Here is a 17,136-nt window from a genome sequence, read left to right on the forward strand (position 1 = left end):
TAATTCTTGTAGTCTTTAAACTTGATTTTATTGTGCAGCATCCTGAGCTCTAATGATATAGGGCAATATATAAATATTTAATAAGTACGTATTTATTTGGCTGTTCATATTTTGAGTTGGCTGCTTCCATAACCAACTTCTATGTTCAGTTCAAGTGTTCTTCACAGCCTCTTCTATTTTGCACATGGCTATAGTCTGGGGAGCCTTATTTGCCCCGTGACTAATTTTAGAGGAGAAAACGGAACCCTCAAATTATTAAAGTGGTTCTGAAAAGCCAGATGAGAAATTCATTTCAAACAACTGACTGGTGTCTAACAGTACACATTTCTGTCTTTTTGTTAATTAGACTATGTGTTCACTCCAATTAAGTATGTTTCTTTCACACTTCAAGTAAAACACCTCTTATCAAACTAAGCGGAGAGAAGTGCAGGGAGTTGAAGATGAAACACAGGATGTGTTGTCGAAGGCTTTCATGGCCGGGATCGCAGGGTTGTTGTATGTCTTTCGGGCTGTGTGGCCATGTTCCAGAAGTATTCTCTCCTGACGTTTCGCCCACATCTATGACAGGCATCCTCAGAGGTTGTGAGGTATGGATAAACTAAGTGAGGAAAGGAAAGCATATATATCTGTGTAGAGTCCAGGGTGTGGCAAGAGTCTTTTGTCACTGGGAGCCAGCATTAATGTTTCAGTTAATCACCCTAATTAGCATTGGAAATGTTTTGTCTCTTGCCTGGGGGCATCCTTTGTTGAGTCAAGCCCTCAGAGTGTTGGTTCCCATCTACTGTTTTGATTTTGGAGTTTTGTAATACTGGTAGCCAGATTTTGAGGGCTTGACTCAACAAAGGATGCCCCCAGGCAAGAGACAAAACCTTTCCAATGCTAATTAGGGTGATTAACTGAAATATTAATGCTGGCTCCCAGTGACAAAAGACTCTTGCCACACCCTGGACTCTACACAGATATATATGCTTTCCTTTCCTCAGTTTATCCATACCTCACAACCTCTGAGGATGCCTGCCATAGATGTGGGCGAAATGTCAGGAGAGAATATTTCTGGAACATGGCCACACAGCCCGAAAGACATACAACAACCCTGAAACAGAGGATGTTTTGGATCCCAAACTTCGTTCCTTAGCAACAGGGGAAAAGTTCATTTCTCTTGGGAATCGACCTTCAACTGATGGGGAATTTTTCCGCAGTATCAGATTAGGTCTCTGCACAGAGGGAGTGAAGATTAATTAGGTGCTCAGAAAGACTTTGTGAAAAGTCCTTGAAATCCAGGTGTGTGAGGAGTGATCTCATGGCTTCTTGGTCGGGCTTGTGCTTAAATTACGTGGTTGCCAAAAGGTTCAGGTTCCTGTCTCACCTCTCAAGCTCATGATTCAAGTTTCCTGTGTTTGCTTATACCCTTCCATCCACTGCCTCATCCTCCCTCCGCTCTTCTGCTTGCGCTCTTCCAGGTCCAGATGCCTGTCTCTCGAAGGATCCCGTCTCCAACCTCCTTCAGCCCGATTTCCATGTCCAGTTTCTGGTGACCACCATTGGACCAGATAGGGAACCTGCAAAGGCCCCAGGTAGGAAAGTCAAGTATCCGAGACGTTGTCATTCATCTAATAATTGCAGTCATTAATTGCTGCCGTCTGTTGGAAGCAAGGCAAGTGGGGTTTATTTGTCTGTGGAATAATGTCCAGGGTGGGAGAAAGAGCTCTTGTCTGTTGGGAGGCAGGTGTGGATGTTGTAATTAATCACCTTGATTAGCATTTAATGGCCCTGTGGCTTCAAAGCCTAGCTTCCTCTTGCCTGGAAGAATCTTTTTTTGGGAGGTGTTAGCTGTCCCTGATTGCTTCCTGTCTGGATTTCCCCTGAGTGTTGTTCTTTATTTAGGCTTTTCCTTAATCCCTTCTTATTATCCAACATTTTCGCTTATCCAACGCTTTTATTTTTCAGTACTTGGTTTTTTTTTGGGGGGGGGGGCGCCAAAATTTCTGTTCGCCTACACTTGAAAATTACCTTGGACCTGCTCTGCCAGGAGGTGCTGTGATCTTAACTTGAATATGTCTGAATGGTTTTGAACTGTGAATTTCTAATACTGTTTATGATTCATTCTGTTTTAATGTTTGTATACAGTAGAGTCTCACTTATCCAACACTCGCTTATCCAACGTTCTGGATGTTTTCAATATATTGTGATATTTTGGTGCTAAATTCGTAAATACAGTAATTACAGTAGAGTCTCACTTATCCAAGCTAAACGGGCCGGCAGAAGCTTGGATAAGCGAATAACTTGGATAATAAGGAGGGATTAAGGAAAAGCCTATTAAACATCAAATTAGGTTATGGTTTTACAAATTAAGCACCAAAACATCATGTTATACAACAAATTTGACAGAAAAAGCAGTTCAATACACAGTAATGTTATGTTGTAATTACTGTATTTACGAATTTAGCACCAAAATATCTGTGATGACCCATGGGCCTTGTAGTCCTGCTCAGGACATTGTAATTCCTGATGAAGATGAAAACTTGGGTTTTTTACCTTCCCAGTCTGAACTGGATTCCTCTCTGCCAGATCTTTCCCAGGCAGATCTGGGAACCTTGCACCTGCAAGAAAGTTGTCTCCCAGAAGTATGTCAAACAAGCCCAGAGCCTACTTCTCCCGTATTCTTGCGCCGGGAGTTTTGTAAACAACAGAGAAGTTTGGATTCAGCTTCGCGCAGGAGTGCGCGGATTGCAGCTAAGAATGTGGCCAATTAAGACTGCTTCTCGTGAGAATCTTTGGGGAGTCTCACATCTGGTCTCAGAGTTAGCTTTCGGTTCTGATTCCCAGAGAACTGCTTCGGCGGGAAGCTAGACTCTATTTAGGTGTTTTACCCGCGTAGTAACTTCGCGGAGTCAATTCGTCAGCCTACGGAGCGAGTTGTGTCTGGACAGCGCGCTCCGGTTCAAGCCTCGCTCCTGCTCAAGCCTTGCCTTGCTATCCAGCCTTCGCCTTGCTTCCCAGCCTTTGTTTATCTACGGACTTTGCCTTGTTTCCCAGGATCAATCCTTGCCTTGTTCCACGGATTTATCAAGTTATTCCACGGACCTTGTTCTTGTTCTTAGTTACCTTGTTCCACGTTCAAGCCTTGTTTCAAGTATCAAGTTATTTCCTAGCCTCGCTCAAGTTTCATGGACTAAAGGACCTTGTCATCTCCCCTCACTTTGCTTGGCAAAGTGAGTGTTTCGGTTATTGGATTACAACTTTGGACCTTAATATTTCTTATTGGACATTGCTTTTTTGGACTAATTCTGACCTTTCCTGGAAGGTCTAATTCTGGACTATTTTCTACACTTGTTTTTATTAACTTTATATATTCCTACAATAAAGATATTAGATAGATTCTGGCCTCTGTGTATGGTTATTGGTGCTCTGCAGCCTGGGTCGTGACAGTTTGACTCCGCCACCCTAAGCACCAATTAACCTCGGCCAGAATGTCTACCGGAGTCGTACCTGGGCCGAGCGGCCAGCCGATTACCTACACCATCGACAAGGAAGAGGTGGACCGAATCCGTGATAAGCTCAATGCACAGGATGGAGAAATAAGGGGTTTGAAGGAACGCGGAGTTCGTCTTCCGGCCATGGCGTTGCCAACCAAGTTTACTGGAGAAGCTTCTAAGGTTCATGTCTTCCGTCGCCAATGTCAAGCTTATCTGGAGGCCCGTGCTGCCGAGTTTCCCCAAGAAGACATCAAAGTGGCGTGGGTTTACAGTCTTCTAGACGGGCCAGCGGCCAGCTGGGCGACGGCACTGTTCGACCAAGCCTCTCCACACCTAAGATCAGCGCAACACTTCTTGGACCACCTCAAGGAGACTTGGGGAATCGAGGACAATTTGGAGGCAGCCGGTCACAAACTCCGTCGCCTTTTCCAAGGAGACAGACCTATGTCTCAGTATATAGCCGAGTTCCGAGTGCTGGCCCACAACACCGGCTGGAACGATGTAGCCCTCAGGGGACAATTCCGGGAGGGTCTCAACATTGAAATGCTGGAAGAAATCTCCAAGGTGGATCCTCCCCAGACCCTCGAGGCACTCATTGATCAATGTTTACGGGCTGAAGTCATGATTGCCAACAGGAAACAGTGGGTTCGAGGCCAGGGCAGTAGAGCCGGGGCAAAACCCCCCGCTCCCGCCAGCGTTCAGCCACGTCCGGTGTGGAGACCCCCACCGCCAACCCCATACCCCAGAGGAGGCGAGGAGGTGCCGATGCAGTTGGGCAATGTGCGTCCCAGACTAGATGCCGCCGAGAAGGCCCGTCGTCAACGCTTAAACCTCTGCTGGTACTGCGGGAACGGGGGCCACTTCGCCAGAGAGTGTCCAGCCAAAGGGAAGCCTGCCGCCCGTCTTGCGGCGGCGTCCTCCACGGAGACGAAGGCGTCTGAGCCGACTGGCACACAGCCGGCGGGGGAAGCCAACGACCGGGTGTAGAGGGGCTCGCCAACCCGGTCAAAAAATCCATCCAAGAGCCGCCAACCGGGGTCCTGTTCCTTCTCGTGGTCACATTATGGTCAGCAAAAAGGGGACCCGTCATGATCCACGCCATGATAGACTCTGGAGCTACCAACAATTTCATCGATAGAGAGTATGCCGACTCTCTGGGATTACAATATCATGATTTCAAGAATGCCCGTGTGGTGCAAGCCATAGACGGCCGCCCCCTCAAGACGGGCCCCGTAAGTCAGTGGTCGGAACCCACCAGGATGTGGATAAGGGAACATATGGAAGAGATTTCCTTCTTTGTTACCGAGGTCCCCCATTTCCCTGTGATTTTGGGAATTCCATGGCTGACTCTCCACGACCCTAACATCTCCTGGTCCAACAGAGAACTGCAGTTTGCTTCACCGTACTGCCAAAACCATTGCCTCGTAGCCAAGGTATGCCATGCCACAGACACCGAGCCCATCATCACCTTGCCAAAGAAGTACTCCGAGTATTGGGATGTATTCAATGAGAAAGAAGCCGAAAAATTACCCCCACATAGACCTTATGACTGTGCCATTGACTTGGTGGAGGGGGCCCCGATCCCGCGAGGGCATCTCTACTCCCTGACTGAACCAGAGCAAGAAGCTCTCAGGGAATTCCTAGAGACAAACCTTCGCAAGGGATTCATCAGACCCTCTCAATCCCCAGCCGCCTCCCCAGTGATGTTTGTGAAGAAGAAGTCAGGGGAACTACGCTTGGTGGTGGACTACAGAGCATTGAACAATATCACCAAGCGGAACAGCTATCCCCTGCCTTTAATCTCGGATCTACTGGATCGGCTTCGAGGAGCCAAGGTTTACACCAAGCTGGATCTTCGGGGGGCTTACAACTTAGTTCGCATCAGGGAAGGGGACGAGTGGAAGACCGCCTTCCAGACCAAATTCGGATTATTTGAGTCCCGAGTTATGAATTTCGGTTTATGCGGAGCCCCCGCAACGTTCCAGCATTTTGTCAATGACATTTTTCAGGACTATCTAGACAGGTTCTTGATAATCTACCTGGACGATTTTTTGGTGTTTTCCAGATCACAATCAGAACATGAGAACCACGTCAAAATGGTGTTACAACGATTGCGGGATCATGGACTTTATGCCAAGCTGGAAAAATGCGCTTTTGATCTACAAGAGGTAGATTTCCTTGGTTACCGCATCTCGCCTCTAGGGCTTTCCATGGATCCAGCCAAAGTTTCAGCAGTATTGGAATGGCGGGCGCCAACTAACAAGAAAGAGGTGCAGCGTTTCTTGGGGTTCGCGAACTACTACCGCAAGTTCATTCCAGATTTTGCCCGCTGGTCCGACCCCATCACTAGCTGCATCCGTGGAAAGCAGCCTTTCCGCTGGACTGATCAAGCAGAGAAAGGGTTCCAGCAACTAAAGAAACTATTCACCTCCCAGCCAATTCTACAGCACCCAAATCCTGGAACCCCTTTTGTGGTGCAAGCGGACGCCTCTGATGTGGCAATTGGGGCTGTACTCTTACAACCGGTGGGAGATCACCTCCACCCCTGTGCCTTTTATTCTCGTCAACTAACCACACCAGAGAGGAATTACACCATTTGGGAAAAAGAACTACTGGCCATAAAGGCAGCCTTTGAAACTTGGAGACATTGGCTAGAAGGGGCCAAATTTCCCATTGAAGTCCACACTGATCATCGTAATCTAGAACATCTAAGAACTGCCCGCAAACTAAATCAGAGGCAGCAACGTTGGGCTTTATTCTTTGAACGTTTCAACTTCCAGATCCATTATGTGACCCCAGCCCAAACCAAGCAAGCAGACGCCCTGTCACGTAAACCGGAATACGCTGCAGGACGCAAGGAGACCTTTGAATCCCAACTGCTACAACCTGAGAACTTTGCCACGCTCACGGTGGGGAACACCAAATCCATTCCCATTGGTTCAACTTCCCCTACTCCAGGACCCATCTGTGCTCAAGAAATCAGGGCTAGTCAGCAAGCAGATGCCTGGGCGCAGGACCAACTTCGCCAAGGTCTGCATTTCCCCTTTTCGCTTAAAGATGGGCTGCTCTGCTATAGAAATCATGTCTATATCCCACCCGGACCGGGCAGGGAAAAAGCGCTTCGTCTGTGTCATGACTGCAAACCAGCAGGACACTTCGGACTATTTAAAACTATGCATTTGATCCTAAGGGATTTTTGGTGGCCCAAGATCCGCAAGGATGTGGAAAAATATGTCAACACCTGCCCAGTATGCCAGCGCTCCAAGATACGAAGGGAGAAGCCCTCAGGGCTTTTACACCCCCTTCCTACCCCATCTCGCCCATGGGAAATAATTTCCGCGGATTTCATCACTGACCTACCACCTTCCTGTGGATTCACCACGATCTTAGTGGTGGTGGACCTATTCACCAAGTTAGCCCATTTCATTCCCTGCGAAGGCCTCCCCACGGCCAAGGAAACTGCGGATCTATTTCTTCAACATGTCTTCAGACTACATGGATTGCCCAAGAGTTTAGTCACAGACCGTGGATCTCAATTCACCTCTCGTTTTTGGAAGGCACTACAAAAACTATTGGGCATAGACTCTCGCTTATCTTCAGCTCATCATCCCCAAACAGATGGGCAAACGGAGCGCACCAATGCCACTTTGGAGCAGTATCTTCGCTGTTATGTAAACTATCAACAGGACAATTGGGCTTCTCTGTTACCACTGTCTGAGTTTGCCTACAACAATGGAGTTCAAGCTTCTACAAAAGAAACGCCGTTCTTTGCAAACTACGGCTTCCATCCACGTTTCTTTCCCCCTGTCATTGAAACTTCAGAGGTTCCCGCAGCAGAGGATTGGCTGCAGGAACTCACAGCGGTGCAACAACTTTTGCTCCAGCAACTGGACCAAGCCAAGGGGGACTATAAACGCCACGCTGACAAACATCGCCAGCCGGGCCCCGAAATCAAGGTAGGAGATCGGGTTTTCCTGTCCACTCGCTTTCTGCCCTCCCACCGCCCTTGCCGGAAGTTAGATGCCCGTTTCATTGGCCCCTATCCAGTGGTGGCGCAATTAAACCCCGTGACTTTCAAACTCCAACTTCCGCGTTCAATGCGCATTCACCCCGTGTTTCACCGTTCCCTGCTCCTTCCGGCGGATGGTGTGCGTCCTGATACAGACCAACCGGCCCCCCCTCCTGTTTTGATGAATGGGGAGGAGGAGTTCGAGGTTGAGGACATTTTGGATTCTCGCTTTCACCGCCGCCGCCTACAATATCTCATTGACTGGGTGGGTTTTGGCCCTGAGGAACGCTCCTGGGAAGACGCCTCCACAGTCCATGCTCCTGATCTAACCCGTCGCTTTCATCAGACCTATCCCACCAAACCGCGACCTCGCGCCTCGGGGAGAGGGCCCCAGTTTGGGAGGGGCCTTGAGGAGGGGGATAGTGTGATGACCCATGGGCCTTGTAGTCCTGCTCAGGACATTGTAATTCCTGATGAAGATGAAAACTTGGGTTTTTTACCTTCCCAGTCTGAACTGGATTCCTCTCTGCCAGATCTTTCCCAGGCAGATCTGGGAACCTTGCACCTGCAAGAAAGTTGTCTCCCAGAAGTATGTCAAACAAGCCCAGAGCCTACTTCTCCCGTATTCTTGCGCCGGGAGTTTTGTAAACAACAGAGAAGTTTGGATTCAGCTTCGCGCAGGAGTGCGAGGATTGCAGCTAAGAATGTGGCCAATTAAGACTGCTTCTCGTGAGAATCTTTGGGGAGTCTCACATCTGGTCTCAGAGTTAGCTTTCGGTTCTGATTCCCAGAGAACTGCTTCGGCGGGAAGCTAGACTCTATTTAGGTGTTTTACCCGCGTAGTAACTTCGCGGAGTCAATTCGTCAGCCTACGGAGCGAGTTGTGTCTGGACAGCGCGCTCCGGTTCAAGCCTCGCTCCTGCTCAAGCCTTGCCTTGCTATCCAGCCTTCGCCTTGCTTCCCAGCCTTTGTTTATCTACGGACTTTGCCTTGTTTCCCAGGATCAATCCTTGCCTTGTTCCACGGATTTATCAAGTTATTCCACGGACCTTGTTCTTGTTCTTAGTTACCTTGTTCCACGTTCAAGCCTTGTTTCAAGTATCAAGTTATTTCCTAGCCTCGCTCAAGTTTCATGGACTAAAGGACCTTGTCATCTCCCCTCACTTTGCTTGGCAAAGTGAGTGTTTCGGTTATTGGATTACAACTTTGGACCTTAATATTTCTTATTGGACATTGCTTTTTTGGACTAATTCTGACCTTTCCTGGAAGGTCTAATTCTGGACTATTTTCTACACTTGTTTTTATTAACTTTATATATTCCTACAATAAAGATATTAGATAGATTCTGGCCTCTGTGTATGGTTATTGGTGCTCTGCAGCCTGGGTCGTGACAATATCACAATATATTGGAAACATTGACTACAAAAATGGCTTGGATAATCCAGAAACTTGGATAAGCGAGGCTTGGATAAGTGAGACTCTACTGTACTACATAACAATACCATGTATTGAACTACTTTTTTCTGTCAAATTTGTTGTATAACATGATGTTTTGGTGCTTAATTTGTAAAATCATAACCTAATTTGATGTTTAATAGGCTTTTCCTTAATGCCTCTTTATTATCCAACATATTCACTTATCCAATGTTTTGCCAGCCTGTTTATGTTGGATAAGTGAGACTCTAATAATAATAATAATAATAAAACTTTATTTATATACCACCCTATCTCCCGGATGGGACTCAGGGACTACAGTCATAAAAGCAAACACAAATATTACATAACAACATATCCTGTTTCCCCAAAAATAAGACATCCTCAGAAAATAAGACCTAGTAGAGGTTTTGCTGAATTGCTAAATATAAGGCTTCCCCCAAAAGTAAGACCTAGCAAGGTTTGTGTTTGGAAGCATGCCCACCAAACCGAACACCAGAGCATGCAGGATCGGTAAATGTATGTACCATAGACTGTTACTTGTGGAAATAATGGTAGTAATAAGAAATTCTTGATAGGATTCAGTTTGTCTGGCTATGCTGGTTTGTGATGACAACTACTGTACAGTATATAATAAATGTTCATTTTTTGTTCAACAATAAATGTGAATTCTTCTTCATGGAAAAATAAGCCACCCCCCAAAAATAGGACCTAGCGTATCTTTGGGAGCAAAAATTAATATAAGACACTGTCTTATTTTCGGGGAAACACGGTAATACACATTATTAAACAAAGTAAAATAATACAATGATAACAATAAATAACACTTACATGACCAGATCAAAGGAACGGGAACCATAAAACCAATACAGTAGAGTCTCACTTATCCAACACTCGCTTATCCAACGTTCTGGATTATCCAACGCATTTTTGTAGTCAATGTTTCCAATACATCATGATATTTTGGTGCGAAATTCGTAAATACAGTAATTACGACATAGCATTACTGTGTATTGAACTACTTTTTCTGTCAGATTTGTTGTATAACATGATGTTTTGGTGCTTAATTTGTAAAATCATAACTTAATTTGATGTTTAATAGACTTCTCCTTATTCTCTCCTTATTATCCAACATATTCGCTTATCCAACGTTCTGCCGGCCCGTTTATGTTGGATAAGTGAGACTCTACTGTATATTAAAATGTATCATTTTAGGCTAGGGAAATCTTGTACTGTATTTGTATATTTTAAATTGTGTACAAATGCTTTTATGTTAAGCCGCTCTCCTTTCAGGAGATCTGAGAAAAGCTGTGGACAAAGGGGGAGGAAGGAAGCAAAGCCGGGACATTTCAAGGGCAGCTGAAAAAGTGGGAGGGCAGAGAATGAATTGAGTCTCCTAAATGGGAATTTAGAGGGTGTATTGTACCCCAAACCTCGGTCTCGGTCTCTCTGACGTGGAATGTCATTTCCAGGGCCTTCCGGGAATCCTCACCTGGAGTATTGCCTTCTCAGCCCCAAAGATATCCAGGTTATCTTGACCTTCGAGCCCATCGTCCAGCAAGTCGCTTGGCCATCCAAGCTTGGGGTTACCGATAGCAACAGCTGCCCAGGTGAGTTGATTGTTCCAATGATCCTGACCATTGACATTTGTCATCATCCAAACAGGGATGGGGTGCAAGTCCCATCATCCCCATCACGGTGTCCATTTGCATGACGACTCCCACGATCCATGGTTTTGCAGGCTGGGGATAACTGGTTCTGGAGTCCAACCCATCTTTGCCCCGGGTTGGGGCAAATCTGCTGTGTAAGGAAGCTGTATAAGTGGATTGGACTGCAAAGCCCATTATACTCAGCATGTCTTCAATAGAGCAAGTGTTGCATAGTGTTGCATCAGATCATTACGTAATATAAGATGATTTTTGTTCCTGGGTTACAAATATCATTTCTTAATTGGTACTACAGTAGAGTCTCACTTATCCAAGCTTCACTTATCCAATGTTCTGTATTATCCAAGGCAGTCTACCTTTTAGTAGTCAATGTTTTTATAGTAAACTAGCTGTGTCCGGCCACGCATTGCTGTGGCGAAGTATGGTAGTATGGGAAATAAAGTATTGAGGAATTGGTGGTAGTTAAGGTAAAGGTTTCCATTATAAATGGGTTATATAGCTGTGTGGAAGGGCCTTGAGTCTACACTGCCATATAATCCAGTTAAAATCAGATAATCTGTATTTTATAGGCAGTGTGGAAGAGGCCTGAGTGAGGCCTAACTCTGCCTGTCCCCTGGGCTGAGTGGGTTGCTAGGAGACCAAGTGGGCGGAGCTTAGCCTTCTAACTGGCAGCAATTGGATAAAAACAATTATTCCTCTTCCTCTAGTTAGGACTTTATTTTTCTTTTCTTTTTGTTGTATGAACATAGAGGCATGGATGAGGGGTTGTGCTGCCAAGTTTAGTGTTTTTGGGATGTGTAGTTTTGTTGTTTTGTCCTAGGCCGAAATGTCATTACCCTTTTATATATATAGATGTTGCAATGTTTTGGTGCTAAATTTGTAAATACCGTAATTACTACATAACATTACTGTGTATGTGAACTGCTTTTTCTGTCAATTTGTTGTAAAACATGATGTTTTGGTGCATAATTTGTAAAATCATAATGTAATTTTATGTTTAATAGGCTTATTTCTTAATCCCTCCCTATTATCCAACATTTTCGCTTATCCAACGTTCTGCCGGCCCATTTATGTTGGATAAGTGAGACTCTACTGTATCATGAAAACATAGACAAATGTCTATCTCGTAGAATCTCAACCAATTCAGAATAGTTTGTGCCACAAAAACGAAGTTTATGGACTATAAAAACTCCTTTCAAAGCAAGTACCGCGCAATTAAATGGGAAATAACATTTTCAAACCAGGAACAGAACATTTTTCAAATTTTGTTAAATTATCACAATTGCTCAGACTTTTCAAACCCTTGCTGCTACCGCCTCCTAGTCGCTATTTCTTGCAATTGCACAAAAATGTGGAGCAATGAGAGAGCCCAAGGTTGGGTTGCTGTGAGTTTTCTGGGCTGTATGTTCAGAAGCATTCTCTCCTGACGTTTCGCCCACATCTATGGCAGGCATTCTCAGAGATTGTGAGTCTGTTGGAAATTAGGCAAGTAGAGTTTATGTATCTGTGGAATGCCCAATAGTATTATTGGGTTGCTGTGAGTTTTCCGGGCTGTATGGCCATGTTCCGGAAGCATTCTCTCCTGAAGTTTCATCCACACCTATGGCAGGCATTCTCAGAGGTTGTGAGTCTGTTGGACATTAGGCAAGTGGAGTTTATGTATCTGTGGAATGTCCAATAGTATTATTGGGTTGCTGTGAGTTTTCTGGGCTGTATGGCCATATTCTGGAAGCATTCTCTCCTGACGTTACACCCACATCTATGGCAGGCATTCTCAGAGGTTGTGAGTCTGTTGGACATTAGACAAGTGGAGTTTATGTATCTGTGGAATGTCCAATAGTATTATTGGGTTGCTGTGAGTTTTCTGGACTGTATGGCCATGTTCCGGAAGCATTCCATCCTGACGTTGCTCCCACATCTATGGCAGGCATTCTCAGAGGTTGTGAGTCTGTTGGACATTAGGCAAGTGGAGTTTATGTATCTGTGGAATGTCCAATACTATTATTGGGTTGCTGTGAATTTTCCGGGCTGTATGGCCATGTTCCGGAAGCATTCTCTCCTGACATTGCACCCACATCTATTGCAGGCATTCTCAGAGGTTGTGAGTCTGTTGGACATTAGGCTAGTGGAGTTTATGTATCTGTGGAATGTCCAATAGTATTACTTGGTTGCTGTGAGTTTTCTGGGCTGTCTGGCCATGTTTGAGAAGCATTCTCTCCTGAAGTTTCACCCACATCTATGGCAGGCATCCTCTGAGCTTGTGAGGTCTGTTGGAAATTGTTAACATTAAAGATCGTTGACATGATCTTTTGTCGTGATCATGTGAACGATTTCCAACCGACCAGTCCACCTCTGAGGATGCTTGCCATAGATGTGGGCGAAACGTCAGGAGGGAATGCTTCTGGAACATGGCCATGCAGCCTGGAAAACAGAGCAAGCCAGTGATTCCAGTCATGAAAGCCATCGACAACACATTGAGCCCAAGGTTGCTGTCTTTCACCTGTCTCTCCAGGTTTTTTTTAATTTCGTGTCAAAAGCATTGCATAACAAACAAGTCCAAAAGTGATAAAATAAAGGAATCACAAACAGCTAAATAGTTTTAGACCAAAAGCGGGCAACAGCGACCGCATTGTCTGTAGCTTTAAACAACTCCTCCTCCGTGCATGAGGCAGGGCATTGTGGGCAAGCAGACATATGCGGAGTTGTTTGTTCTGCTCCACAGTCACACAGGATGGAGGATTCCTCCAGGTTGTGCCACCTTGCCAAGTTGTCTTTTGATCTGCCCACTCCACTTCTGAGTCTGTTCAGGGACTTCCAAGTTGCCCATTCTTGGTTTGCCCCTGGAGGAAGACCCTCTTGGGGGGCCATCCAGTTAGAATTGCCAGGTTTAGCTGCCCAGAGGGACACCCTTGCTGCTGCTGGAGGAACATCAAGAGGAGTGGTGGTTCTCATGAAGCCCTTCCTTGATTTGAGTCTGGAGGGAGGAGGCTGATAGCCACGCAGTGGGTGGCTTTCACAATGTTCAACCTTATTTCTCTCACCGTTAGCAGCAACTTCCCGTCGCACGTCAGGAGGGGCAATGCCAGCTAACTTGTAGAGTTTATCAACAGGTGTAGGTTTAAGGCATCCCGTGATGTTTCATTCAGTGCTATGTCCACCTGCTTTGCATGGGCAGACTTGTGCCAAACAGGACAGGCGTACTCAGCAGTTGAGAAAGACAAGGCCAGGGCTGATGTTCTTACTACTTGTGGGTCTGCACCTCGTGTGCTGCCAGTCAGTTTCCGCAGGATGTTATTGCGTGCAGCTACTTTGTGCTTGGTGTTCATGCAGTGTTTCCTATATGTTAGTGTTCGGTCTAAGGTGACACCAAGGTATTTAGGATGGAAACAGTGTTCGAGCTCTTGGCCTTCCCAAGTAACTTTCAGTTTCCTGTTGGCTTCACGGTTACGTAGGTGGAAAGCACACACTTGTGTCTTGGAAGGGTTAGGCTTCAGGTGGTTCTCCTTGTAGTAGCTGGAGAGATCTTTCAAGGCATTGGTGAGTTGCTTTTCAACTGTTTCAAAATCTTTCGCTTGTGTTGTAAGGCCAAGGTCATCAACATATATAAAGCTCTTTGTGAGTGGTGGTTGTGGCTGATCGTTCGTGAAGATGTTAAACAAGGTCGGTGCAAGAACACTTCCTTGGGGTAAACCATTCCTTTGCCTCCTCCATCTACTTTTCCTGCCCTGAAACTCCACATAGAAGCTGCGGTTTTCCAGGAGGGTCTGGACAGTTTTTGTAAAGTCAAAGTCCCGGGTGATATGGTAGACTTTATGCAGCATTTTTCTATGTTGCACCGTGTCATAGGCTGCCGTAAGGTCCACAAAAACCGTTCCCGTGATGCAGCCTTTCTCGTAGCCTTCCTCGATATGCTCAGTCAGGTGGAGAATTTGACCTGTACAGTTTTTCCCTGGTCTGAAACCTGCTTGTTGTCCAGGTGAAGGAGTCCCCTCCGAAGCAGACAACCAAAACAGCTGCCCAGATCCATCCTTGGAGCAAACTCCCAAAAGACCAGGTTGGTGGCATCCTCATCCCTATCTGGGGAGGGGGATCACCTTCTCTTTCTCTTCATCATCATCATCTTTATCTCCTCCTCCTTCTCTTCCTCCTCTTCTCCTTTCTTTCCCTCTTCCTTTCAGATCCAGTGGAGACCTTCTGTGCAGAGCTGAGGCACCTCTACGCTCAAGGAGACCCCTCTCTGGACCCCTTTTACACGGAAACCATTTTCTCCGAACTTCCCTTGGAGACAAAGTGGGGCGGCAGCTGTGATCCCGGCAACCTGGAACAGAAGCCCAAGAAAACCCTATTTCCGTGGAAAGAGATCTTCCAGATCCCGGTGTTGACAGTGGGGAAGGAGCCCAACACTAGGGTCATTGTAGTCCTGGGGAAGTCTGGAGCAGGAAAGACCTCTTTGTCCCGAAAGCTTGCCTCGGAGTGGTCCTTTGGCGAGTGGCCCGAGTTCGAATTCCTCTTCCGATTCGATTGCCGGAAGCTGAAGTTTCATAGTGCCCGAAACCTCCAGGAGCTGCTCTTGGGGCACTCTGCGCTTGCTCCGGAGCAGCTCCGGGAAGTCTACAACTACATTTTGCAAAACCCAAAGAAGCTCCTTTTTATTTTTGACGGTTTCGAGAAGGAGCAAGAAGGCCCCGTCGGAGCGGCTTTGGCCCCTCTTTTCCAGAAGAAGACCCTCAACGGCTGCACTTTGCTTCTTCTGTCGCGTCCCAAAGACAAGCCGCAGCAACACGTCCCCAAGCCGGACAAAATCCTGGAAATTACGGGGTTTTCCTCGCAGCAAATTGAAACGTACCTCGGTCGGTATTTTGAGTCATTCCCTTCCGGCGGAGGAGGACAGGACTTCATCCGCCGCTCTCCCTATTTGTTCAGCCATTGCTCCCACCCCGAAATGTGCCATCTAATTTGCGACTCGGTTTCCCGAACGTTTGACAAAGAACCTCCTTCGACGAAGTCGATCACTAAACTCATTGCAAAGTCACTTCTCAAAAAAACTAATTTGAAGCACCAAAGTCTTACCAACTTGGCCCAAACGGCTTGGGATTTGGCACAAAGTGGGCAAAGCACCTTCTCTTCCATTTGTTTTGAATCCAAAGACGTGCAAGAGTTTGCTTTGGATCGTCGAATCGTGGTCCCTTTGCCGGAAGATCCCGTTTCCAAGATGGAGGGATGCGAAACGTTTGCCTTTTTCAGCTTCGCCGTGCAGAATTTCTTCCTGGCTTTGCATCTAGTCCTGGCCAAAGAGATCAAGGACAAGAAGCTCACCAAATATCTCAATTTGTTCCCCAAAGCCAAGAAATCCCTCCGATCGTCCTGGGATTTCGTGCCTTGTTTCCTATCCGGCCTCCTCTTCTCCGACGAAACGTTCGGAGAAGATTCAGAGAAATTGGTCTCCAAGAAGCGGAAGAACTTCTCCAAATACATCCGGAAGCTTCCGATTCAGTGTTTCACTCCAGAACAACTCCTCAAACTCTTCCATTGTGTCCGCGAGACGGAGGACGAGTATCTCTTGCGGCATTTGGCGCTGCAGCTGCGGCCCGAAATCTCCTTTTCGGGCCTTTCTTTGGCTCCGTCGGATGTCTGCGTTTTGGGATCTGTCCTGAAAAGCGCAGCAAAAGGGATCACTTTGGATTTCAGAGGGAGCTCCATCCATTTGGAAGGACTTGTAGAACTGTTCGGCACAGAGAACGTCTCGGGGGTCAGGTAGGCCTTCTAAGGGGATGGACTAGATGACCTTCGGGGGCACCTTTGGACTTTTTTTTTTACAAAAAGAATTTTATTAAATTTTTTATACTACATCGAAAGGGTGAGAACAACCAAGGTATAGAAACGTAAGAAAAAGAGAGAAAGATAAAAGTCTACAATCTACAAAATATATTTATTTATTTATTTATTTATTATTTACAGTATTTCTATTCTGCCCTTCTCACCCCGAAGGGGACTCAGGGTGGATTACAATGAACACATATATGGCAAACATTCAATGCCAACAGACAAACAACATACAGTTTAGTATAGACAGACACAGAGGCATTTTAACATTTTTCCAGCTTCACGATTCCAGCCACAGGGGGAGCTGTTGCTTCACCGTCCACTAGTGGTTGTACTTCCTCATTCCTTTCCTCATGCTTTGCTGGCAGTTTTATGGTGTTGTAAATGAGTTAAATTAGCCTCCCGCATAAAGCGTACCTAAATTTCCCTACTTGACAGATGCAACTGTCTTTCGGGGCTGCATAGGTCAACAGCAAGCCGGACTATTTAATGGTCGGGGGCTTAACCCGACCCGGGCTTCGAACTCATGACCTCTCAGTCAGTAGTGATTTATTGCAGCTGGTTACTAGCCAGCTGCGTCACAGCCCGACATGAGAAGTTAGTGGTCCCTAAAGATTCACATTTCCACTAACTTCAAAGTAAGGGATGTGACGTAAACAGGACAGAGTGAAACACAGTAAAGCCTGTCTGGGCATGCTTTGGAAACAGGGAAAGGATTCCCTCAATC

The 17,136-nt window shown here is 46.2% G+C and overlaps 1 protein-coding gene across 3 annotated transcripts in view; it reads left to right on the plus strand.

Moving 5' to 3' along the window:
- The window catches only part of ciita (class II major histocompatibility complex transactivator), a 34,117-nt gene that overhangs the window by 11,678 nt on the left and 5,303 nt on the right, over positions 1 to 17,136 (plus strand). For all 3 annotated transcript variants that reach the window (XM_062964185.1, XM_062964186.1, XM_062964184.1), the window contains exons 7-10: positions 1,461 to 1,574; positions 10,392 to 10,529; positions 14,563 to 14,640; positions 14,765 to 16,340. In XM_062964185.1, the coding sequence (XP_062820255.1) occupies positions 1,461 to 1,574; positions 10,392 to 10,529; positions 14,563 to 14,640; positions 14,765 to 16,340 (1,906 nt within the window). The remainder of the gene's footprint in view (positions 1 to 1,460; positions 1,575 to 10,391; positions 10,530 to 14,562; positions 14,641 to 14,764; positions 16,341 to 17,136) is intronic.

This window comes from Anolis carolinensis, unplaced genomic scaffold, assembly GCF_035594765.1.
Source record: "Anolis carolinensis isolate JA03-04 unplaced genomic scaffold, rAnoCar3.1.pri scaffold_13, whole genome shotgun sequence".
Lineage (NCBI taxonomy): Eukaryota > Metazoa > Chordata > Lepidosauria > Squamata > Dactyloidae > Anolis > Anolis carolinensis.